Below are 24,653 nucleotides of genomic sequence, written 5' to 3'. Positions count from 1 at the left end.
TACATGTACCACACTTACTCATTCATTCATAACACAACACAAACACAACAATAATAACCTAAACAACAACATCATCATCGTGTATTCAATTTGATGTAAATTTGTGAGTTGCCCTCACCCCTTCATTCACTTCCCTTACTTCCTACGACGACGTTGCAGTTGCTTGCAACTTGATTGATTGATCGTTTGGTTCTCTTCATTCATTCATTCTATCGTCCAACCACCATCACCTATGGGTAGAGAGTGGAGTGGCTCGCCATCATCCATCCCCCCCACATCACCATCATCTCATCCCATCCCACCAGGCGAAGAAAGAAGCAGGAAGTTGTTGTTGAGGAACACAACAATCAGTTCCTGCTTTTAGTGGTGGTTCATTCATTTAACAATCCGTCCCTACTTCTTCATCGCTCGTTCATTCCTCTCTCTCATTCATTCATTCATTCATCCAATCATTCAATTATATCATTCGTATCTACATCCCAACAACCTAAACAGTCTTAATTAATTCAATCAATCAATCACAAGTCGATCAAATTATTGACATTCATTCAATCAATCATTTAATTAATTAGTTTGGCGAAAAAATAATTTCCAACAAGTCAAAGAGAGATAACAAATAATTTCCAGAAGAAGCAACAACATCAAAGGCAGCATCAGCAGCGGGATTAATAACAACATTCAAGAAGTCCCCCTCCCAAATCAAAGAGTCTGGTTCGACTCTCTCGCGCGCTCCCTACATCACACGCACACGCAAACTCAAACGCAAACACAAATGATGAACCACAGCAGCCACAGCCCAATTTCAAGTCCAAGCTTGCTCTCGCCACATATGAGCAGTAGCATGTCGGCACGCAGCTCATCGCCATTACAACAACAGCATCATATGCCACCACCCTCGCCCACGCTCAACGTGGACGACCTGGAGGAGAAGCGCTTTATGACCGCGCTCTTTGGCTTCATGAGCAATAGGGGCACGCCCATCGAGAAGATCCCCATCTTTGATCACAAGGAGCTGAATCTCTTCAAACTGTACACATGCGTCATCACCCGTGGCGGCCTGGAGGCCGTCATCGAGAACAAACTCTGGCGACAGATCACCACGGATCTAGCCGTGGACCCCGAGAGGACCGACGCCGGCTTCCGTCTGCGCATCCACTATCTCAAGTACCTCTACCCCTATGAGAGGAAGAACTTCCTAAAGATGGACGACGACGAGCACTTTGACTACGAGGCCTTTGAGAAACATTTGTCCAAGTCGCCATCCGACAAGAAGGGTGCAGTGGCCAGAAAGAAGAAATCACTCTCGCCAGCACATCATTCTACGTCGTCGCCCAGCAGTGCCAAGTCCACTCCATCTCCATCCTCCTCTCCCACATCACTCCTCTCCAGTCCATCCTCCAATGGTCCACACATTTATCACAGCAACAATAATAATAACAACAACAACAACACATTCAACAGTCTACATCAACAACTCCAACAACAATCATCATCATCATCAAATTACTCACAATTACAGAACACCTTGGACTCCATCATGAACCTTTCCAACAACATCCACACCATCAACAACTCAAACAACAACTCAATCAACCAACACAACAATGTAAACATCGTCGCCAACAGTAACTCGCCATTCAAACCAACCTCATCATCTTCTCACAACACCAATCAGTCATCCATCTCTCTTAACAGTAGCGGCTCGGGCATCAGCACGGGTGCACCAACTGTCGTTGTTAAGCTACAGCTATTGGAGTACAAGTCCTTGAAGCGCTACAACGCCATCCACAGGCTCAAGGTGTCACATCAGCCCAGCCGCAAGGAACTGGTCAAGGCGGTGATCCAGCATTTCGGTCAGCAAAAGATAGACGAAGAGTCAACCATCAGCTCATTCCTGAGAAGGATCAAAGCCGATACCAACACCAGGATCAGGCCGACCGAGAAGGTCTAATTGCACATCCTGTGTTTGTGGACCCGTTCACTGGCGCTCTCTCACTCTCGGCTTCCACTTCAACACCTTGTACATTCTGTAAACCTTAATTATTATTATTATATATTTTTTATATTTTCCATTCAATGTTAGTTCCAGCCTACTTCCAGTTTACTAATTTACATTGACAATGGATTGTAATTGTATTTATTCATCGTACGAATAAACAAACATGTTTATATTGTGTAGTTACAAACATGGAGACTGTTCATTTAATATTCAATAACAGGAAAGATCTGATATGGATAGATTTGGTAAATTTATACATACATAGGTAATTGACAAAGTATACTTTGTTAAGTTCCAAAGTAATTTCCACATAATATGGTGACGCTTAAGTAATCCTATCAGACCCAAAGTACATTGCCAAAGTATATTTCTAAAGTACCAAAGCAATAGCCAAAGTACATATTAATATAAATACATTTATTAATGTGTAGAGACAGCTCTCTTGAACTTTGATTTAAAATTAGGGGATAGAGTAAATAAACCTTTTAGAGGAGAAATAGATGAGGAGCTCCTCTTGGTACTGGATGTTGTAGGTACTTCCTTAGCTTGTAAACTGACCATCTCTCCAATCAATTTGTAAAAGACATTGTCAACATTAACTTTGTGTTTGGATGATGTTTCCAGAAATGGACACTTCAATCTCCGGGCCAACTCCTCACCCTCCCGATAGTCAACCTTTCTTTGTGATTCCAAGTCAATCTTATTGCCAACCAGTACGATTGGAGTCTTGTCGGTGCCCCTAATTCTACGCATTGAGTCTACTATTGATGGTATCAACTCAAATGTATATCTCTCTGTGATTGAGTACATAATGACAAAGGCCTCTCCTCGTAACATATATGATTTGGAGAGACAATAATAGTTCTCACCAGAGGGATCTGTGATATTGAGATTGTAACTATGTCCATTAACTACACATTTCTTGCTATAACAGTCCTCTGTTGTTGGGTCATATTCTTCAATAAATATATCCTTTACAAATTGATTAGACAGTGCTGATTTTCTGGGTATGTGATTACTAGTTAGAATGGGATCGACATAAATATCTTTAGGTTATACATACCCAACTCCTCCACTTGCCAATAGTATTATTTGATATACATGTTCCTCCATCTAGATAAATTTCGATCTATCTATGAATCAATATTAAGTAATTATAATGTTTAATGGTTGTCAGGGGAAGAACTTATACATGTCTTTATCCAACTATCCCCAACCTATCAATCAATCAATCACATGATCACTTCAATCTAACACACTTACGTACACATAATCAAGCAAGAGTGGATGAGGGTGAATGGTGCGCAGTTGTGTTGACTTCACCTTGAACACTTGAAAGAACACACAACCCCATGCCTAACACCAACCATCATGTGTTGGTGTAATTACCAACAGTACTTACTGGCTGATGTGTGTAGAGTAGAAGTTATGTCATGATTGTTTACTTGAATGACACTTCATGTTTTAAAGTATTAATCCTCTTATCCAGAGTGGATTGATGGACGTCAAAGTAACTAACTAACAAATTCGGAATAATCCTATAGCTGCCCAAGAGTTTCTTCTTCCTTTTGGAATAAAATGATAAATCAAAGCGATATTTACTAACTACATAATCGAACAACTCCAAGTTGATGTGGTTGTGGCCTTGTTGTCATCAACATCAACCTTATTGTCATCGCTAACATCCTGATCTTGATCTTCCAGAACATCATCAGGCAGATTGGAGAGTAGACACCAGTTCTGTAGCGAGTTGTCGTCTTCAAAGTCCGGTGCAGGCGCAACCACTGGTGGTGGAGGGTAGTCTGATCGGTCGTCGCCATACTTGGCAATAATATCCTCAAGTTTCTGTACAATGGCACTAAAGTCCGGTCTGTCCTCGGGGGTATATGAACAACACTCTTTTGCCAACTTCCAAAACTCCTCTGGACAATCGGATGGCAGTATCTCGTTGAGTTGCTCCTCATCAATATCAAAACTATTCTGTGGTAAACGCTCTTGTAATCTACACTGTGTTATCAACTCTATCAACACCATACCATAACTGAATGTAGTTTGATCTAAATGTTAGAAATCATTCATTCGTTGACTTTGGAGGGCACAACTTCCACTACATACCTATAAATATCTGCGCTAAAGTTGTAGGACATTCCAAGTATCACCTCTGGGGACATCCATTCATCAGTTCCACATATTGTTGTGGTCATTGTATGTGGAGCTATAATCTTGGCGAATCCAAAGTCGCATACTATTTGATTGTTTGGGAATTAGTACAATGAATGTATTTCTTTGTGATGGATAGACGACCTACTTTTAACAGACCAATCATCACCAATCAATAGATTGTTTGATTTCAGGTCTCTGTGCATTATGTTCTTTGAGTGCAGGTATACCATGCCCTCTGCAATATCTTTGGCTAGGTTGAGTTTGAGTGACCATGGTATTTTAATAGCTGTTGAATCATACAATAATGTTCCCAAGTCTCCACCACTAATCAACTCTGTAACCAAGAATAACAATTGTTCTCTTCCTCCAACACCAATAAACTGTACAATATTTCTATGTTCATGATCCAGTAAATCTCTGTAATAATATTGTTGTTGTTTGTTAGTGTTTGATCATACAATCATTTATTCCCTTAATAACAATTATTATACATACTGTAATATATCAACTTCTCTATCTATGAATACTAATAGTTCTGGATCGATCATATCCTTCTTTATCACCTTTACACAAACTGATCGTCCATTATAACATCCTTTATAAACCTTTGAGAATGATCCTTTGGAGAACTCCAACTCCTCCATCTGGAGTTTGGATTCATCAATCAAATATCTATCCATTATTGATTGTTTCTATATATATATATATATTTATTAATAATTGAATTATTTTCTACGATTAAATATGTATCTATCTATCTGTCTATTTATCTCTTTGTATACTCAAACAATTGAGTAGAAGTGGAGGAATGAGAGATAGAATCCTGGGTTAGTTAGTTAGTGTGTCACATTGTTGTTGTTGTTGCTCTTTGTGTCAAGATGTTTGTTTGAGAGGTTGTAGAAGTGTGTGTGAGCGGTAGTATGTGATACGAATCGTAATAGAGAGTGTGTGTCTGTGTGTACAACTAATAGAGGTAGCATGTGTGTGTGAGTGTGTGTATGGATGTAGAAGGGGTTAACAGTTCAATCCGTTCGTTTGTTCTTTGTCCTTGCATGTATCCATGGTGTGGTGGGGGTGATGGAGAAGATCACAACATTCCCAGTTAGGCCTATTTTCGATGAATGAGATCTGAAACCTCTACTACTTCCTTTTATTACGAGAAGTTGACTTTGTGTTATTATCTCTCATGAGCATCGAGTCCATCAACATCTCATCGTCTAATTGTGAATTCTTCTTCTTCTTCATTGATGATGTTGTCGATGATGTTGTTGATGTTGTTGTCGATGTTGTTGTTGACTCGGATGTTGACGATGATGTGGACGAGACATCATTGTTCATGCGCTGGGCCTCAAGGTCCAGTTGATCGATAAATTGTTGGATATGCTGAGGATAGGGGATGGTGAACTCCATCTTCTTCTTGCTGATGGGATGCTCAAAGGTGAGGTAGACAGAGGCCAACAAGAGGTATGGTAGGTTGTACTGCTTGGACTTGCCAGAGTAGATTGGGTCTCCAACAATTGGCACCATCTCAGCCATCGTATGTATACGAATCTGATGTGTCCTGCCCGTGTGCAAAGTAATGTCTAACAATGAATACACTCCACTTCCAATCTTCTTCTTCTTGTATGTAACATGTTCCTCCTCCTCTTCCTCTGCCTTTGCTTGTTCTTGAACTACTTCATCCTCCGAGTCTGCGTCAGAGTCCTCATGCTCGTCCGAGTCCTCGCCTTCACTGTCCTCTTTGTCCTCCTCCGAGTCCTCTTCATCGCTATCAATGGATAGAGCGTTGAACCGACTCTTTGGCGCATTCTTTGATGCCTTGCTCTTGTTCTTTGATGATGATGACATGTTGCTGATAATGCTGTCGTACTCGTCCACTTTGTTGCTGCCACTCGCACTGACCTTCTTCGTGCCAACCTCGAGCTCGATGTTCTTCCACTCCTTGATCACCTTGTACTCGGTGAGCGACGCCTTGCCCTTCTCCTGATCGATCACCATCTTGTTCTTGTCCTGTGGATGTCTGGCGATTTTCCAGGCGATGAGTCCGCGTGCCTTCTTGGGGCGACCCGCCACGACACAGCAGTACCTCTTCTGTATCCTTGATGGAGTGGCCGAGAGTTTGCCCATGCCCTTGTCATCGCCGCCGGTAATCGAGTCCTCAGTGTGCTCCTGCAGCATCTCCTTGAGCAGGTTGTGCGTCTTGTCGTCCTTAGCAATGATCAAGATGCCGGCAGTGTCCTTGTCGAGACGGTGCACGATGCCTGGGCGGTCGGCACCTCCGACCCACGACAAGCCATCCCTGCCGTAACGGTGCAGCAAACCATTGACCAGCGTATTCGTTTGATTATCGTCATTGATTGAGTTTAGACCTGCGGGGGTAGGATGAACAATCAGTCCGGCGGGCTTGTTGATCACGGCCAGCCACTCATCCTCAAACAGCACGTCCAACTTCATCTCTGTGGCCACAAGCTCATCGCCCAGATGTTGATGTTGGCTATTTTGTAGTTGACTCTGTTGTTGACTATTCTGACTCTGTTGCTGCCTCTGCGCCTGGGTCATGGCTTGGGCTTGGCGCGGTTGTTGTTTCATCTGTTGTTTGGACACGCGTTGCTCCTCGCTCTCTTGCACTTTGAAGTTGTCGATCGAGAACAGCTTGAGTTGGATCACGTCCTTGGCCTGCACCTTGGCCGTCTTTTCTTTGATCACACGACCATTCAGCGAGACCAACTGCTGCGCCATGAGCTTCTGCACCGACGACCTCGTCAGCATCACCAACTTTCCATTCTCCTGCACCTTTGCCCATATGCCCGACAAGTACTTCTCCAACTTCTCAGCGCCCATCTGCTGAGCTGGAACGATCTCCTCAATCGTATATATAGGTACTTTCTTTGAACTCATCGTTTAATATTATATGATGTAAATTAATGAGTGAGCGAACAAAACAACAATGGTTGATGTTATTCGTCTTTTGGTCTTTCGTTCGTTTTCCACACAAACCAAAGTATGTGTGAGTCAAGGCCTCGTGTGGTGTGGACCCTGGCCCTAATTCCATTCGTCAATAGATGGATGAACTTGTCTCCAAGCCAGCGTACATCCACCAACAATCATTGAACTTGATGCACCTGTTAAGGTTGGTATAGGTGCCATCTCACTCTGTGTCTTTGTACTTATATTCTAATACTACTACTTCTGCCTCTACCACTACTACTACTACTGTACTCTCTACTAAAGAGGAGACGACCATCTATAATGTTAATACATTGTTGTTGTTGCTGTTGTTGAGATCTAAGATGATGATGTTGACTTGGTATTATCTTCAAATGAGATGTTAGGGATGCTGCACTTTGTCAATGCCAATGACAATATATCTCGAGCACATCTGTTCAATAAGATTGTATACAATCCAATACAAGTATAAATAATCACAAGAGTGATGTTCTGACAAAGGTATCGCGCAATACTCGTCCAGCGAGAGTTTCGAAACTCTCGAGAATTGTGCTGCGTCTTCCACTTGATCAAGTTGAGATTTATTCAAACATTCAATGATACATGTAATATATACAATGGAGATACTTCAGTATACATTACTAAGACATATAGTGTCATTCTTGGAGCATGATTCTGATCGACTGAGGTTGACACTGGTGTGTCGTCATTTGTTTGATTGTAGACATAGTTATCTCAGATTCCACACAGCTACGCGATCGAGATACCAAGCATATCATGATGAGATCATCAATCTAAAGTCCTACCGCGATATAATACTCGATCAACTTAACAACACCAGGATCAACCATGCTGCAATCTTATCATCATTTCCACAAACAATAAGTTCTAATGATGTCTGTATGTATGTATGTTTGATCAAGTCGAATGATTGAGCCTGTTCACTAACACAATCAATCAATCGATCACAATCAAACAGTGTATGAGGGTAAGCCTTACACTATAGAGAGATGGACAGAGATAATGTTGAGTGCAAACAATGTTACAGCCATCATTTTTGAGGAAGAGACCGGTGGACATGAGTTTGGCCCAGCATTTTGGGATGGGATCAAGGACTTCATGGCAGTGATGTATGATCGATCTGTGGAATTGGAGTTTGGAATGGAACAATGGCTCTCATTCTCATTGTATAATGTACCATTGACAACATTGATCATAAACTCAAGCCCGAGCGATGAGCTGCCAGACCCCATCTTCTACCCTCTCACATTGACCAAACTAGTGATCAATGGAGAGTTTGGCCCATTGGAGGGCCTGCCAGACAGTCTTACATCACTCACCATTTGGTCAAATGAATGGAACCTACCGATCGTGCCAGGGACACTGCCAAAAGGACTTAAGCGGTTAAAATTTGGCGATGGATTTAATCAACCGATAGCAGACGGCACCTTCCCCGAGACATTGGAGCGTGTAAACTTTGGATTTAGTTTCAACCAGCCACTCACGCCCGCCAACCTACCCGTATCCATTACCAGGGTGCGCCTGAACGAACTATACGATCATCAACTTGGTTCATGCGCTCAACATTGGCGCACACTACGCTACGATGCAATCTTGGAGCTCATGCCGGGACTGGTGTGCCAGGCACTGACCAACCTGTCCACGAAGTTTGCCGATGCAGCACAAATCATTACAGCCAACTTCCCCACCCTCCAAACGCTCCACATTGTTACAAGCCTCAGGATTGGTGTCAACAAATATATTCCACTCGACCTCTCCACACTGCCAGCATCATTGCACGAGCTGACCATTTCCACAAATGGATACTATTCGGCATTCCCCCAAGGTTTGGACACATTGGAAGTCAATGGCAATGACCCCAACTTTAGACTGGCACCAGGAATTCTGCCTCCACGACTGCGATCACTCACTTTGAATTATTATCATCATCAGTTTGAGGTCGATCATTTCCCATCGACGTTGACCTCGCTCACATTGGGCGATGTCAAGAAGTGGCCATACCCCAATCAACTGCCTACAACACTGCGATCGCTTATATTGAGGATTAATAATCACAACCTAATGAGACATACTCCATTGTACTTGGCGACCCTCACACTCACACGCATACATCTGAATTATACCTCATTCAGCTTGGATCTATACCGTATCGCCGACACACTCTTCCTCAGATGTCAAGGCACACTGTTTGATCGTCTTCCAACATGTGGATTCATCAGCTCCCAAAAGATAAAGTCTATAGTCCCCTAACAATGCTCATTTATTCATTCATTGATTCATTCATTCATTCGTTCATTCAATCAGATCATACAAAGTGTCATGTCGTCTTCCATCTCACTCATTCAGTGTAGTCGTTGGTGAGACTATGTTGGTTGAAGGGTAGCTGCTGTGTACGCTGGATAGATGCTTCGGCTCCTGGAAAGTTCATTCTGAATGCCGCCTCATAACAGACATGTTGAGTGTCACTGGTTAGTATTCCTTTCTTGACTAGTCTTTCCAAAGTTGCTTCGAATGATTTCTGGTCAATATAATCATCATTTTCTAGAGATGTCAATGATGTCTCATTCTTTGAGATAGAGTTGTTGTTCATAGCTATATTGGATTGATTATCAATTCAAATATGATATTTAAGTATAAATATATATTTATATATCAATACAGTCAATTAACTTGAATGATTGAGTCCAAAAAGAATGTTGAAAATAAAGAAAGTTGTAAAGATATAGATTAGCACATAATTTATATATATACATGTACGACTACTAAGAATAGGCCTTGGGCCTTGGACAAGAGGTTCATCTAGACAGCGGACTTGAGCTTCTCCAAGGTGGCAAGATTTGGCTTGGTCATAGGTGTACTCATATCACTCAATATCTTTTGGATCAGAGGTATCTGGGACTTGCACTGCGTGAGTGTTAGTATCATTCGCTCATTGATTCAATCAAACAATCAAGGAATACATTACTTGTTTGGAATAGAATGACATGAGTGACATCATCAGAGCATCAAACTTCATGTTCTTTGAACATGCCTTGCTATGTTGTGAGATGGTCTCCAATAGATTGCCACAAAGTGTGTCGTCCAGTTGTAGTTTGAGATTTAGTACGGTCTGCATCACTTGGATAATGTTGTCATTCAATGGTGATGGATGTTCGGTGCGCAGCGTGATTACAAACTTTTGGATGAAGCTCATCTTGACCTCGGTGGGCGTATCCTGATCCTTGAGCAGCTTGTTGACTAGATCAGTCTGAGCTGCGTTGAGTTGTTGTGTGTTGTGTTTGTCTGCAAACAGTGGCATCAGTACGGCATTGATGAATGATGTATGATGGCGGATGAAGCATGTCTTTAGACATGTGTAGAGGTCACGCGATAAGTTTGATTGGGCGGTGAGGACGCGTGGAAGGAGCGATAACCTGAAGTAGACCGAGACGATGATGTAGCTGAGGTCCAACGACACCAGCTCATTGATAAAGTATGTGAGTGCCTGCTCCTCGAGCTCGTTGATCTCCATGAGTCGGATGGCAGACTCCACATCAGTGATGCCAAGTAGCGAGTTGATGTTCTTCTTGATGCCGGTCGTGTGTATGGGATTGGCCACCAGCGAGTCCTTGATCATTATTAATGCATCGATCTCTTCATTCAACAGTCTCTTTGTAGTGATCATTCCAGATGTCGATGTTTCGTGTGGGTCTTGTGAAGATGCAGAGGCAGAGAATGAAGTCTGTCTTTCAACTCCAGGATATGGTTGTTGCTGTTGTTGTTGCAAGGGATTGTCAAACGATGTGTCATTGTCATCATCCAGATCAAGTACATTATAATGAATGAATGAGTAGTCCTTGTTGGAGGAGTCCCTCCTCAAGTTGTCATTGACCTCAGCGAGTGGCACTAGACTTTGGAACAAGTGATCCCAGTTCTGAAGTGCTGGATTATCATCTTGATCCTGCTCGTCCATTTCCAAGTCGACAACATTACGTGAGGGTACACTGTCGAGGTCAACCATGATTGAATCTTTGGGCTTGGGGAGTTCGGTACGGTTCACTGGTGACACGATGGCCACGTGGTCACGGAATGTCATTGATTTGAGCAACTCTTGATTGAAAGGTATACAATGTCTATTGAGTTGTGTTGCCATCTTTGATAACTTGTCACCACCATTGGAACGTTCAAAGTGCACTCTTTGTTGACCATCTGAGGCACACAAGACATCAACACGTCCAAGTATTGATTGCAATACAACATAACCTGCATTGTCGTTGGCGATTGACTGTAAATGTGGATGTTGTCTTAGCCTAACAATAGACTCGACTGTCTTTGGCAATAGTTGTCTATGTCCCAACACCATTGATGCTAACCAATCCAACCAGTTGATGAGTATCGAGTGTTTGAGTGAGACAACTCTAGGACCCTCCAAAGACGTTGCCGGTGACATCAACATGTAGTCAATCACATATTGTATAAGAGTGTCCAAGTCTAGTGAGCCTGAGCTTGAGCTTGAACTTGAACTTGTTGAGCAACAAGCAATCATACATGATTCGATCCTTGTTACAACAGGGTGACTGTGACTTTGACTGTGAATGTTACTGTGATCATCTGGCGTCTCTGTGGATGCCTTTATGTGATCCTTACACGCATTGAGTACAAGTTGTATCAGGGCATGGAACTGAGCCGGGGCATCACCATCCATCATACAATATGATCGCCCAAGTCAAGTCAAGTCAATGCTCTATCTATCTCTTTGTGTGGATGAGTGTGTGAATGTGCGAAAGTAACTGTTTGAATTCAAAAAGGAAGTGCACTTGTGAAGTGTTGACTCTGAGTGCCTTCTCCTTCAAAAGGCAGTGAACCCTAGGGTTACCCCCAAGTAACTCACCACACCAATCTGCTTCCATTCATCCATCCATCGATCCAACAAGGCCTCATTACTACTACTTCTATAACTAGTGAGTGTCAGCTGACACAAATTGATTGTGTGTACCTTTGGTTGGAAGTTGGATATATGTGTTTTAGATGTGAGATTGGTGTGAGTGAATATATACTTAAATAAGATTGATACCTGACCTGGATACCCTTGTTACTTATTATGCTAGGTTGACATTGCCAATCAACATTGGACTTTGATTCATTGACCCACACTATTAAGCATGTTCAAGTTCCCAATAGTTCACTCACTCTTTTATACTGCCATCAACTCATCAAAGTATTAAGTGTATATATCTTTTGTATGTCAATCACTTGGATACGTGAGTGATGTTAATTCCAAGCCTCTGGCCTCAACAACAATTGCAATAATATCAAAGTTCAATTTCAAGATCAATCACATAAATTTTATTTATTATTATTATAATAAAATCAAACAAGATATGTTACAAAGGGATACAAATACACCATCACCTTATAAATTCCATTATAGTAATATAAATTATTACTTTAATCAATCACAATTATTTCAATATCATATTGCATCATTACCAAATGAAGTATTAAGTAATATAATATCATTATTACAATTAAAAGATATATTATCATTACAATCAACATGTAAATTTATACAAATAATAGTTAATCAGAATAATATCTGGAGACATTTATTCATGTCTCACTTCAACTTGTCATTATCAACGCGATCCAAGAAGATGTCAAAGTCCTGGAATTGTAATTCAACAAAGAGTTGGAGAACACAATTTCGCAAACAATTTGAAGTCGAGCGCAATTGGAAACAGGGCAGATACCAGGTGTCGACGGAAGATGGACACAACTGTGGCGTGTTCACATTAGCATTCAAAGAGCATATACTGTTGACGGGATCATTCGAGAAGAATGTCAGGATTTGGGATCGCAAGAACATGATCAAAGTGGGCAGCATCGCCGGACATCAAGGTTGGGTCTGGAAGGTGCTGCTCGAGCAGTCGAGTGCATCCCACGAGCTAATCAGTATGAGTGCCAGCCAAGATGCATGCATACATGTCACCAACCTGAGCCAGACCAATGCCAAACTTGCCAACAATCATCACTATGTCGTCGGCGAGAACAGTCCTTCCAGTTACTCTGCGACGATCAAGAGCAAACCGATACAGCCATCAACAAGATTGATTGGGCACAAGGGAACGGTGTGGACGATTGACGCCGACAAGGATCTGAGGACCGTGTATAGTGGCAGCAGCGACTACTTTGTCAAAAGATGGGACATCGAGACCCAAAAGTCTTGCAACATTGGCAAGCATCATGATGTTGTGCTGTGTCTCACGAGAGGCAGCAGCGGTAACCACTTTGTCGTGTCAGGCTCAGCAGACCGAACCGTCAAGCTATGGGACATTAGATCGTCTCATCATAATGGCGCAAGGATGTCATTGTCTGGCAACACTGGCTGTATCAACAGCGTGGCATTCAAGGGCAACCTTATCGTGGCGGGCGGTGACGACAAGGTAGTGCGAGTGTACGATGTTCGCAATGGACAATGTATCAATGTTGTTCAAGGACATAACGAAGCGATACGCGTGCTAAGGATCAAGGGTAATAGAATGGTTACCGGCTCCAGTGACAAGACTATCAAGGTATGGAACATGGACAATTTGGAGCATCCGGTCAACACTCTGCGCGGCCATACTGGATCGGTTGTCAGTCTACAGTTTGACCATAAGAAGATCATCAGCGGATCGTTGGATTCAACCATCAAGAAGTGGAGCTTCGACCTGTTGAGTTGTCCCAAGGGAGGTGTTGGCGCGTCACCCAACAAAGTGCCAATCTCCCGCCAAACCAGACCATCACGAGACAGGACATGGAACAACAAGCAGGCACCATTCCAATCACCAACGCCTTTTAGATTGAATGAATGAAATGATTGATTGAATGACTACATTGAACTCAGAATGCATTAATGAATGAGACAGAGATGGGATACAGGGTAACATAAATATACTATATTATTGGAGGTGATGGAAGACGACTACTTCTGTCCTGTCAGACAGATGGAGCTGGTCTTTCGGTTCAACTGTAGGTGAGACTTCATCAAGTGTCCTGCCGACAGGGCGGACATTAGACTCAGCTCGCCAGCCATGACGGCAGCACACACTGTTTTGGCCAGTTGGTCGGCGTTGTGGCCTGGCTTGCCGGGCTTGGATCCCTTGACGCCAATGATGTTCAGACAGGCAGACTGTGCCGGCAGGAAGGTGCCGCCACCCACGGTGCCCACCTCGATCGAGGGCATCGTGACGGTGATGTACAGATCCTGGCCATCGTTGCAGGACTCCATCAAGGTGATACAGTTGGACGACTCGACGTTCTGCGCGCAGTCCTGGCCTGTGGCCAAAAAGACCGCTGTGACAATGTTGGAGGCATGTGCGTTGAAGCCTCCGATCGAGCCGGTCATGGCCGAGCCCACCAAGTTCTTTGATATGTTGAGGTCGACCAATGCGCTCACGCTCGTCTTTAGCACCCTCTTTATAATGTCGCCACTGATCACTGCCTCTGCGACCACCGTTCTTCCTCTACCATCGATCCAATTCATTGATGATGGTTTCTTGTCTGTACACATGTTTCCTGAGAGACTATGTTTGATTGGTCAAGTTAGTATGAGTATGAGTGTGATGTAGGTGCATGACGGGCCGCCATCGGCCAGCTAGACATACCTTATAATCTCCATCAGGTTAAAGCGAATCTTGAGCATGTTGAGAGCAGCCTCGACACCTTTGGTCACCATGTTCATGCCCATGGCGTCACCAGTGTCACACTTGAAGCGCAGATGCACTGATCGACCGGCAACGGTAATCTTGAGGCCAGTGAGTCGGGCAAAGCGACTGGTGCTGTCAAACTCCTTCTTGACGATCTCGTAGTTCTGTGGTTCCTTGAGCCACATGGTGAAGTCGGTCATGTGGTCAATCGATGGGAAGCGCACGACTGGTGCACGCGTCATACCACGCGAGAGGATGACGGCGCGAGCGCCGCCCGACTCTGAAATGGCACGACAGCCACGGTGTGTGCTGGCCACGAGGCAGCCCTCGGTGGTGGCCATTGGGATGGTCACCTCCTCGTTGTTGAGCAGCAGTGGGCCGGCAGTGCCGACGGGGATGGGCACGTAGCCAATGACGTTCTCGCAGCAGGCGCCCAGCACCTTGGCAAAGTCGTACGACAGATGTGGGATCTCCTCGATCGTTTTGTCCAGCTTCTTCTCGAGCGCCATACGTCGGATCTCGACGGCACGGCTGCAGTCGCCCAGCTCGACCTCAAGCTTGTATAATGGAATGTCGCCACACTCTGTCTTGGCTAATATCTCCTCGTTCGAGAGACTGGACAACAGTGGCTTGCCGTCCATTGATGAGATTGAATGCGAGGGCACGGGTGTGGCGGGGGCTGGAGCCGGCGCGACAATAGGTGAAGCCAACAGATTCCTATTGGGCGTGCCAGCCTGCTCTGATTGTTCTGATTGGGACTCTGCGATGGTGTTGGCAGGTGCGGGGGCGATGGTGGCAGCCTGATGCTTTTGCTCAACAGGCTGTGAGACAATGGCCTCCTGAAGAGAGGCCTCCTTGCGCTGAATCAACTCCTCCAAGTTCAACTCGCGCTCACACATTGAAGCTTGATGTTGCTGCTGCTGTTGCAGCTTTTGCTCCAGTTGCAACTTTTGGTTCTGGCATAACTTCAACGAAGCAATGTCCAATGGCTCTGGCAGGGGCTTCTCGAAGCTGACGGCTTCCTCACCAGTCACTATTATATTGTTACTCAGTATAGGTACCAAGAAGTTTGATCGTCTAATGTTGAATCCCTACAATGATGAATGAGTTAGGACGTGTGTGTGTGCGCGAGGCCTTGAGGCTTTGGCCCTTGGCCTTGGCCCTAATGTATGTACTTACCCATTTGAAGAAAGGGAATAGCTCGCGAACGGACATGACCTTGACCTTCTTTAATCCAAGCAGGAAGACAATGAGCTTGGGTATTACAAGTAATATATAAAAGACCAGGAATATATCCTTGACTTCAATCTTTGGAAGGACCAACATGTTAGATATAATGTTATAATGTTATAATGGATATAATGATGATAATAATATAAAAGGTAATAATACAACAACAACAACAACAGATGGATGGATGGATGATTAAATGATGGAAGAATGGAAGGATGGATGGTTGGATGGATGATGGCGTGGAAGTTGAAGTGAAGTGTGAATGAAAGTGGTTGGACAAGGCTGGTTTCCAACAAGCCTGAATCAGGTGATGAGCTGTGGTGCTGGGACCTTGGGTTGGATGATGATGTGTCGACTGACTGATTGATTGATTGATTGATTGACTGACACTGACTGGCTCGTCGTAGACGGGTTGGTCGGCAACCTGGCAGAGATAATAAATTAATTATTAACTCTTTTAGGTTAGGTGGCGGCTGGACTGGCAGGGGTGATGTGAGCTGAGCTGAGCTGAGCTGAGATGAAGTGAGGTGAGGTTGTCTGTGATATAATATTATATATTATATTATATATTATATTGTTATTGTTGATTGATTGATTGATTGATTGATTGATTGATTGTGAAGCTGATCGTGCGGGGGTGATGATGGTATTGTGCGGGTGCGGGGGGTGGATAAGAGAGGCGCAACGCAGCAGCAGTAGCAACAGTAGTAGTAGTAGCAATAGTAGTAGTAGTAGTAGCAGTTGGAAGATCTAGACTCTTGCGGGAGAGTGCGACAAGAGAAGGAGAGGACAACAACAACAACAACAACTGAATCCAGAATTTTGAGATGGTATTTAAATGTTCCAGGATGATGATCATCGATGGCTTGCCTGCCTGCCTGCCTGCTTGGCATGTAGGACAGAACAAGAAGGAAGGAAGGAATGATGGATGGATGTACATTGGCGACAGGCACGTGATGGTGGTGATTGATATAATGATGGTGAATGTTGGGCGGCTGCACGTGTGGGGTGGGAATGGTAGACGATCAGCCTACGCCGCGCTCTATCAGCCAATCTGGTTATAACGAACATACACACTCACACGTCACATTATGGAGAAATAGACATACATCTGCAGCTGACTTGCTGTGATGTTGGCTGGACTGATCACGCCCATATGTGATTATTTGACATTTGAATTGATTGATTGATTGATTAATTGATTGATTGATTGTTTGATTGATTGATTGATTGATTGATAGAGGGAGTGGGAAGAGTGGTAGTGGGATAGTGCGGATGGGGGCAGATCGGTCAACCCTGGATTGGATGACCGGGTGACTGGCGGAGGTGGCCGGTGTCTGCCAGACATAACACATATATATATAAATATAAATATATATAACATTGAGATAAAATAACAGATAGTGCAGGCCAATCACATGATAAAAGAGATAAACCAATATAACTGCGAGATATCACCATCACAGAGTGTGAGTGTGTGTGTATAATTAGTGTGTGTGTGTGTGTGTGAGTGATCAGTCGAGTGTGATGGGGTGTGTGAAGGGTTGTTGATGCCAAGGGGTTGAGTGGATGGTTGTATCGATCACACTGTGATGTAATACGAAAGTTGGAGATCAAGTCGATAAGGTTTGACGAGTCGTCTCCGTGTGGGACGGTTCTTCATGTAAAGCACATCTGCTGATTGGATGGATGAAGTTGATGTTCGCGAGGTTGGTTTGGTTTGGTTGGTTTGGTTGGTTGGCTGATTGTAGACCTTCAACAATAGCAACAGACATATGTCACACACACTGATGTTGGTTGGTTATTAGACGGCCAATCAAACATTCATTCAAAAGGCTTACAACCCACGCAACAGTTGCATTCCAATAGTCTTTTGCCGAAGCAAAAGGTTGCATTGCATTGCATTATAGATGGTATTGTATTACACCTCTGTACAAGGAGTAGAGCCAACCAACCAACCAACCACAGGTATGAATGTATGTCACATTGATGGGGAAGAGAGTGTGTTGCCATTGACAATGGAGATATCCCACACAACATGATCTGGCGGCTGATCCACATGTGAATCAACCATTCGTTCCATCGCCAACCATAATATATGTATATATTATGTGTATGATAGTGTATGTGTGTAACATTAATTTGATTGATTTGATTGATTGATTGATTGACGTTGACGACGATTATGTTGATGATGGGTCATCATCATCATCCCATCCCACTTGAAGAAGGTAGTGGTGATTGGGTGATGACAGGACATGATCTCAATATTCCGGTTTGTGATCGAATGTCTAAGATATCTGTCGGGTAGGCAGTCATTATAATGGTAGTGGACCACCACTATTACTACTCGCACTACACAAACTGCTGTGTTGCTATTGCTATTGCTATTGCTACTACTGACTACTGCTGCTTTGGCTATTGCTGACGAACAATAGATAGATGTGGATATATATATATAAATATTGTTGTTTATACTTACATAGTTGTATTTGTAACTGTGAATGTAATAAATATATTATATATATTATTATTATAATAATAATAATAAACAATAATATTTTATATACGTGTAAGAATATTTATATATTAATTGATGATGATGAGAATAATGATGATGAGATGCTCTCGCCTTTTGTTTCAGAGTCTGACCCAAACTAAGCTCATGTAAATGTAAGTGTGCGAGGGTGTGTGGATGGGTGACTGGTCGTCTGTTATGTTTGAGAAATGATGAGTGATTGGTAAATGGGGGTGGGCAGGCAAGGCAGAGAAGTGAGTTCTGTTAAGGTGTGAGGCAGTCGTCAACACAAACCAAACGAAAGTAGTGAAGCGCGCTGAACACTTGTTGTGGGGGGTGTGGTTTTGTGCTGGGATCTGTTCTTTCTAAGGTACCAAATTAATTAAAATCAATTGTTTATATTTATTAAGATCTTCACCTTTGGTGTGTTCATTCTTGATTAACTGGTTATGTGAGTGTGTGTGTGTATGTGTGATTATAGGTTGATTGATTGAACTGTGACCACTCTACTAACTAGACACACAGTGTCAAAGTTGTAGTCGTCTGTGGATGTGTGCCGATGTAAAGGATACATTAGCAGATTGTTGGCATTAGCGTCATCATTGACTCCACCCTTGACTTGTGGACCACCGTTGTAGTGTCTTTCTTAAACGCGTTTCCTTTAGACCATCAACACCTCAACACCCTATCCGATCATTCATTCTTTCATTCTTTAATTCATACCATCCAATCAAACAATCGTTCCCATTACTCTGGGATTTGTTGTCATTGACAATGATATACTTGAACAACATTGTCATTGTCATTGTCCTTGGTCCACGTCTTGTACAAGTACAGATACTATTGGTCGTAGTGTGTCACTCACCCCGCCCTTTGGAGCACTAGTCCCAAAAATGAAACTGAGGTTGAAGCCAAAGAGGCACATGAGTTTGTGTGTGAGTTGGACCTTTGAATGAAAGAATGAAAGACAGATAGATATATCACATTGACATATATATACACATTCAAACAAACACACACATATACATCGAGAGTGATATTGAGACCCGAGTAATATACAGACCTACAGACATAAAGATAGACGACGACAACGGCAACGACAACGACAAAGTAGAAAAACAAAGATGTCTACAACTACAAGCAATGATATGTTGATTAGAGTGTTGTTGGTGGGCGATCCAGATGTTGGAAAGACAACATTGATGTGGAGGACATGTGTACGTTATTATAAGTCGACGACAAGCAATGAACATAACAGTGTTACTAATATCATGATACTACTATTCCACAGGACAATATACTACTCACAGCTGAACAAGCCAACATTACATTGAACAACACAATGGTAAGTTAATGCTCATTCATTCGATGAACTAGTCATTCAGTCAGAGCTAACATACTCCTTTCTCACTTCATAAGAAATCAAAGACGATACAACTTGGAAAGAAGCAGATAGTAGTTAGATTTGTAAGTTCATAGACAATGAATGAATGAATGATTGATTGATCGATCGAACGAATGGGACTCACTTACTAACTTACATACCATATATGATATGATACAGCACGACACTGTAGGACAGGAGCGATTTAGAACGCTGTCAAAGAGCCTATATACAAACACAGACGCGATTATACTCACGTACGACCCATCGACAAGGTCATCTTTTGAGAGACTGCCATCGTGGTGGCAGGAGATAGAGCGATATGCAAAGGCTGCCAATCCTAAACTATTTATTGCACTGGCCACCACAAAGTCGGATCTGGCCGCATCGACACAAGTCGTCACAGTTGCCGAGGGCCAGGAGTTTGCCAACCAGAAGGGTATCACCCTGATGCACACCAGCGCAGCCACCGGGGCAGGCGTAGACGAGCTGCTTCAACTAGTGGCCAAGAATGCAGGAGAAAAGTATGTGACACGATGGGCCGCGATTGATTGAATGAATGAGCGAATGCGACGACTCACACAACCATCATCATCCATCCTTCCACCACCTTTAGGTTGTTCGCCGAGGAGAACTGGACCAAGTTAAGAATCAAATCACCAAATAGATCATCACCGACATTGTCTGGAAGCAATGGAGTCGCTGCCACTGGTGGTAGCAGTAGTGGGGGCAGCAGTAGCGGCAGTGGAAACAACAATGCTGGTGGCAACAGTCCTGCTGGCGAGAAGAAATCATTCTGTACAATATTGTAGTTTCCACAATCATCGCTCCTATCATTAAAGCCTTGCTTGCTCGTTTGCATAGCCATTCAAGAGTAACCCAAAAGGAATGGAAGGAAGTAATGGAGAATGGAAGAAGGAGAATGATTAAGTTCCAAACTATGATATATAGTTGGCGAGTGATATAAGTCGTTTATTCCGGAGTCGATGGGATTTGATTGATAGGATTGATTAATGGATATTTGTTGGTGATATACAAGGCCATACCATGGATAAATGTCGATTGTTGATTCCATTAGTTGCCACTATTATTATTATTATTATTGTTGTTGTTACCATTATTGTTGCCACTGTTGTTGCTGCTGCTTTTGCTTGGTGATGATAATAACTTCTTATCTGTTATCCTTAGCCATGGCGTCGAACATACTGTGGAGGACAGACAGTTGATGGCCGACGTGATCGAACCCATACAGCAATTGAGTAAATCAAAGAGAATACGGAGAATCTCGGAGAATGCGCAGGGTTTGGCGAGGTACTCCTTGAGAGGCGTCAGCTCCTTCATGACCAGTTGGTACTTGGCCGATATCCACAGCTGCTTCTGCGATGCGCACACTGGTCGATTGTAGGCGACGATGCGGCGGTAGCAAGGCGTGATGTAGGGGCAGATCTTGTTCTGGGTGAGGCACATCTTCTGGATCGTGTGGTTCTTGACCAGCGCGATGATAAAGGCGATGGCACCCACGTTCTCTATCAGGTTGTCCAGCAGCAGCAGCTCCTGGAGCGACGTGTTGGTCTCGAGGTAGCGAGCCAGCTCGATGCCGCCCTGCGAGTCGATGTGGTTGTTGTTGAGCGAGAGCACTTGCAGTGTTGTGTTGTAGATGAGGCCGTCCTTGATGATGGGGATTATGTCGTTCGAGGTGAGGTCGTTGTAGCCCAACGAGAGTGTGGTGACCGTGCGGTTGTTCTTGATGAAGCTGGCCAGCTCGTCCTTGAGAGAGTCTTGGTTGAGGTCGCAGCTCCACAGGATGAGGTGGCGGATGCTCGTGTTGTTCTGCAACGTCTGGAATAGGTTGATGCCACCGTCGTTGGCAAGCGAACACTCGCTGATGTTTAGCGACGTCAGCGTGGTGCACTGCACCAGGGACTCGGCAAACGACGCTGCAGTCTCCTCGCCCAGCTGATTGGCGCTGATGTCCAGTGAGCGGAGCGTCCTGTTGTCCTTGAAGATGTTGCCCAGCATGGCACCAACGCTGTCGTCAAAGGCATTCTCGCTCAGGGAGATCTCGGTGAGTGAGCGGTTCTTGTTGCGCAGGATCTCGGCAAAGGCGCACACCGACTCGTCGTCCAGCTCGTTGCCAATCAGGAAGAGGCTCTTGAGCGAGCTGTTGGTACGCAGGATCTCGGCGAGGTAGATGCCGTTGGAGCCGATCGAATTGAATGACAGGTCCAGGTAGCTGAGCGTGCGGTTCACCTTTAGGGCCTCCTTTAGCGAGTTTATGCAGTCCAGTGTCATGGGTGTCGACGACATGTCCAGGATGGCCAGCGACTGGTTGTACTTGAGCGCATCGCAGAACAGCTTGAACGAGTGTGGTGTGAAGTTGTTGGGGATCTTGATGTCGGTGATGTTCTTAGACTCCTTGATGAACTCGGCCAGCACGACAATGTCGCAGAAGGACAACTGGTTCTTGTCAAAGCACAGACTGCGCACCGACGTGCACTGCGTGTACAGCAGGCGGTAGTCTTTGGGCACGAGCTGGTTGGAGCCGCAAAAGAACTTGATCGTGGAGAAGAGGCACGTGGCGCCCTCCTCAACGATGCCCTGCGTCATGTACTTGAAGAGTGTGTAGAACTGGCGCTGCGAGACGACCTTTACCACGTGGCACGACGAGATAGGAACGATCTGCTTGGCCCACAGCTTGCACACCAGTGACAGAGTGATGATGTTGTCCATATAGGACGACATGAATGATTTGCACATCTTGTGTATCTCTTCCCGGGACATCTTCTTGAAGTTGGGACGCACGCAGCCGTCCGAGTCGGTCTGGGTCGGCTGTGCGCCGTTGGCCGAGTCAGCCTGCGAGGCGTTTGCCGACACTTGGCTACCAAAGGCCTTGGTGTCCTCCATTCGTGCGTAGCTGTCCTGTGTGACAACGTCCGAGTCGCTGCCATAGTTATTAAAGAATGAGTCCTTGCCCATTGTGCTGTTACATGTCTTTAGTCTCAAGTTCTTGAATATCTCCACCAAGACGAACTTGGGAAGATCATTGAGGTTATCGATTGTCATTTGTATTTGTATTATCTCTGTTATATATCTGTATGTTTGATTGATTGAAAGATGAATGAATGAATGAATGGTTGATTCACTTTATGTGTCAATGATGTGCTGAGGTGTTGTGTGTAGCCAAGTTACCGGTAACATACCTCGACTTGTTTGAATGATTGATTGATGTCAATGTACAATAAATGATGTGATCTCTATATCATTGACCTTCTTGGTGTTGTATATGTTGTTGTTGTTGATATTATTATTATTGTTTGCTTGTTGTTTGAATGATCGATTGATTGTTTGATTGATTGGTTGATTGCTATTATAGCTTCCTTCTTCTTCTTCTATCCATTCAATATCTTTACTATATATATATAATCTTAAGTATATTGAATAACTGTAGTTGTTGTTGTTGTAGTTGTTGATGTTGAATAAACGTTGAAAGTGTCTTTGAGTTATGTCTGTGAGTGTTCTGGATCAACGTTGCGCTATTCTGTTGGATCTTATTCTTTCAAGTTAAGTTCAAGAAAGGGTTCTTCTATCTTCTGTAAAGTGTGATTGACTGATGCTGGTATTGCTTTCTTGATAATGCGCGATGCTATTGCTAATTAGTTAGTTAGATAGCTTATTGTGCTAGTTTGTTGATGTTGATAATATTCGATATATTGTGTCGGAGAAGGTATAGAGTGATAATAACGATTATAGTTGAATGGGATGTGATGGATTGGATGGAAGTGGAAGGTGCAGCAGTAGAAGGGAAGGTTGTTATGTTTGTTGCGACAAAACTAAGTTGGACACGGACGTGTTGTTGTTGTTGCACGCACGGACTTGACTTTCTTTTCTTTCTTCTTCTTATTATGATTCTTCAACACTCTCTAACTCTCTCTCTTCATTCATTAATTCTCACGCACACACCTTCATACACACACATATACACACACTCTAACATGCTCTCATTCTCTGGCACGATGAACAATTTCATCCATCCATTCACAAACTCAACACACGAAAGAACACACACCAGAACAGAACCATTCTTCAACATGGATAAAAATTCACATGGAAGCGGAACGGCATTCCAATTCAGTGCAAAAAAGTTTTTGGGCTCTAATTAATTCGGTTTTGTTCAACTTTTATGGACATTTTGGACCAGCATCGGCGGGCCGTGTCCAGCCTCGATCAAACACCAGTTGTCATCATCACTTGCGAAGTGTGTGTTGATTATTATTCGCCTGGTCAATGTGATGGTATTCTTCTGAAGCCTTTTTTTTTTTTTGTCGTTGAAGATGACTCACATTGTTGTGAGGTGTCAATCAAACATGTTGCTCGAGCTATCTATGCTCTAGATCGATCAAAGGTTTTACTGCCTCCTGAATCCTTACACCATCTAGACATGTCCAATTAACAATCATCTTCCTGAGGGGAATTGTCATAATATTATTATATTATATTATATTAGTTAATGTAATGCCAGGTAGGTATGTGTGATCACTCAACTTCAAACTATACAGTTGCTCATATTAATAAGATTGGGTGCTCACTACTCATCTCACACTTCAATCATCTTATTAACCCACTCAATCATTCATTCAAGATTTTAGGCAGTCAATGATTTACCTAGGGGAGGGAGGTATGATCCATAGACCAGTCAGTCACAGTTTATTTTGATTTCAAAGT

General features: G+C 43.6%; 10 protein-coding genes across 10 annotated transcripts; 4 read left to right on the top strand and 6 right to left on the bottom strand.

The window, feature by feature from the left end:
• Positions 1–772: 772 nt before the first annotated feature.
• On the top strand, positions 773–1,948 carry SAMD00019534_103220 (hypothetical protein; the record flags this gene model as incomplete). The annotated part of the gene is made up of 1 exon (XM_012894573.1): positions 773–1,948. A coding segment is annotated over one exon (1,176 nt), but the record flags the coding sequence as incomplete, so codon positions are not given.
• Positions 1,949–2,425: 477 nt separating this feature from the next.
• On the bottom strand, positions 2,426–3,043 carry SAMD00019534_103210 (hypothetical protein; the record flags this gene model as incomplete). Its single annotated transcript, XM_012894572.1, has 1 exon — positions 2,426–3,043. A coding segment is annotated over one exon (618 nt), but the record flags the coding sequence as incomplete, so codon positions are not given.
• A 567-nt stretch (positions 3,044–3,610) lies between these two features.
• On the bottom strand, positions 3,611–4,842 carry SAMD00019534_103200 (hypothetical protein; the record flags this gene model as incomplete). Its single annotated transcript, XM_012894571.1, has 4 exons — positions 3,611–4,040; positions 4,115–4,244; positions 4,308–4,579; positions 4,658–4,842. Coding segments are annotated over 4 exons (1,017 nt in total), but the record flags the coding sequence as incomplete, so codon positions are not given.
• A 460-nt stretch (positions 4,843–5,302) lies between these two features.
• Positions 5,303–7,060, bottom strand: SAMD00019534_103190 (hypothetical protein; the record flags this gene model as incomplete). Its single annotated transcript, XM_012894570.1, has 1 exon — positions 5,303–7,060. One exon carries the CDS (start codon positions 7,058–7,060, stop codon positions 5,303–5,305), a length of 1,758 nt encoding a protein of 585 aa, XP_012750024.1.
• A 942-nt stretch (positions 7,061–8,002) lies between these two features.
• Positions 8,003–9,379, top strand: SAMD00019534_103180 (hypothetical protein; the record flags this gene model as incomplete). The annotated part of the gene is made up of 3 exons (XM_012894569.1): positions 8,003–8,012; positions 8,088–8,238; positions 8,335–9,379. The coding sequence occupies 3 exons, from the start codon at positions 8,003–8,005 to the stop codon at positions 9,377–9,379; spliced, it is 1,206 nt and encodes a 401-aa protein (XP_012750023.1).
• A 691-nt stretch (positions 9,380–10,070) lies between these two features.
• SAMD00019534_103170 (hypothetical protein) lies at positions 10,071–11,558 on the bottom strand (the record flags this gene model as incomplete). Its single annotated transcript, XM_012894568.1, has 1 exon — positions 10,071–11,558. One exon carries the CDS (start codon positions 11,556–11,558, stop codon positions 10,071–10,073), a length of 1,488 nt encoding a protein of 495 aa, XP_012750022.1.
• A 1,162-nt stretch (positions 11,559–12,720) lies between these two features.
• Positions 12,721–13,962, top strand: SAMD00019534_103160 (hypothetical protein; the record flags this gene model as incomplete). The annotated part of the gene is made up of 1 exon (XM_012894567.1): positions 12,721–13,962. One exon carries the CDS (start codon positions 12,721–12,723, stop codon positions 13,960–13,962), a length of 1,242 nt encoding a protein of 413 aa, XP_012750021.1.
• A 110-nt stretch (positions 13,963–14,072) lies between these two features.
• SAMD00019534_103150 (hypothetical protein) lies at positions 14,073–16,122 on the bottom strand (the record flags this gene model as incomplete). Its single annotated transcript, XM_012894566.1, has 3 exons — positions 14,073–14,673; positions 14,755–15,887; positions 15,976–16,122. The coding sequence occupies 3 exons, from the start codon at positions 16,120–16,122 to the stop codon at positions 14,073–14,075; spliced, it is 1,881 nt and encodes a 626-aa protein (XP_012750020.1).
• A 3,549-nt stretch (positions 16,123–19,671) lies between these two features.
• On the top strand, positions 19,672–20,743 carry SAMD00019534_103140 (hypothetical protein; the record flags this gene model as incomplete). Its single annotated transcript, XM_012894565.1, has 5 exons — positions 19,672–19,764; positions 19,839–19,892; positions 19,967–20,014; positions 20,112–20,455; positions 20,548–20,743. The coding sequence occupies 5 exons, from the start codon at positions 19,672–19,674 to the stop codon at positions 20,741–20,743; spliced, it is 735 nt and encodes a 244-aa protein (XP_012750019.1).
• A 262-nt stretch (positions 20,744–21,005) lies between these two features.
• On the bottom strand, positions 21,006–22,994 carry SAMD00019534_103130 (hypothetical protein; the record flags this gene model as incomplete). Its single annotated transcript, XM_012894564.1, has 1 exon — positions 21,006–22,994. The coding sequence occupies one exon, from the start codon at positions 22,992–22,994 to the stop codon at positions 21,006–21,008; it is 1,989 nt and encodes a 662-aa protein (XP_012750018.1).
• Between the last annotated feature and the right edge of the window lie 1,659 nt (positions 22,995–24,653).

Source organism: Acytostelium subglobosum (genome assembly GCF_000787575.1).
Source record: "Acytostelium subglobosum LB1 DNA, scaffold: scaffold26, whole genome shotgun sequence".
Taxonomy (NCBI): domain Eukaryota; phylum Evosea; class Eumycetozoa; order Acytosteliales; family Acytosteliaceae; genus Acytostelium; species Acytostelium subglobosum.
The sequence above is the reverse complement of the archived record's forward strand: the minus strand, read 5'-3'. Positions and strand labels throughout refer to the sequence as shown.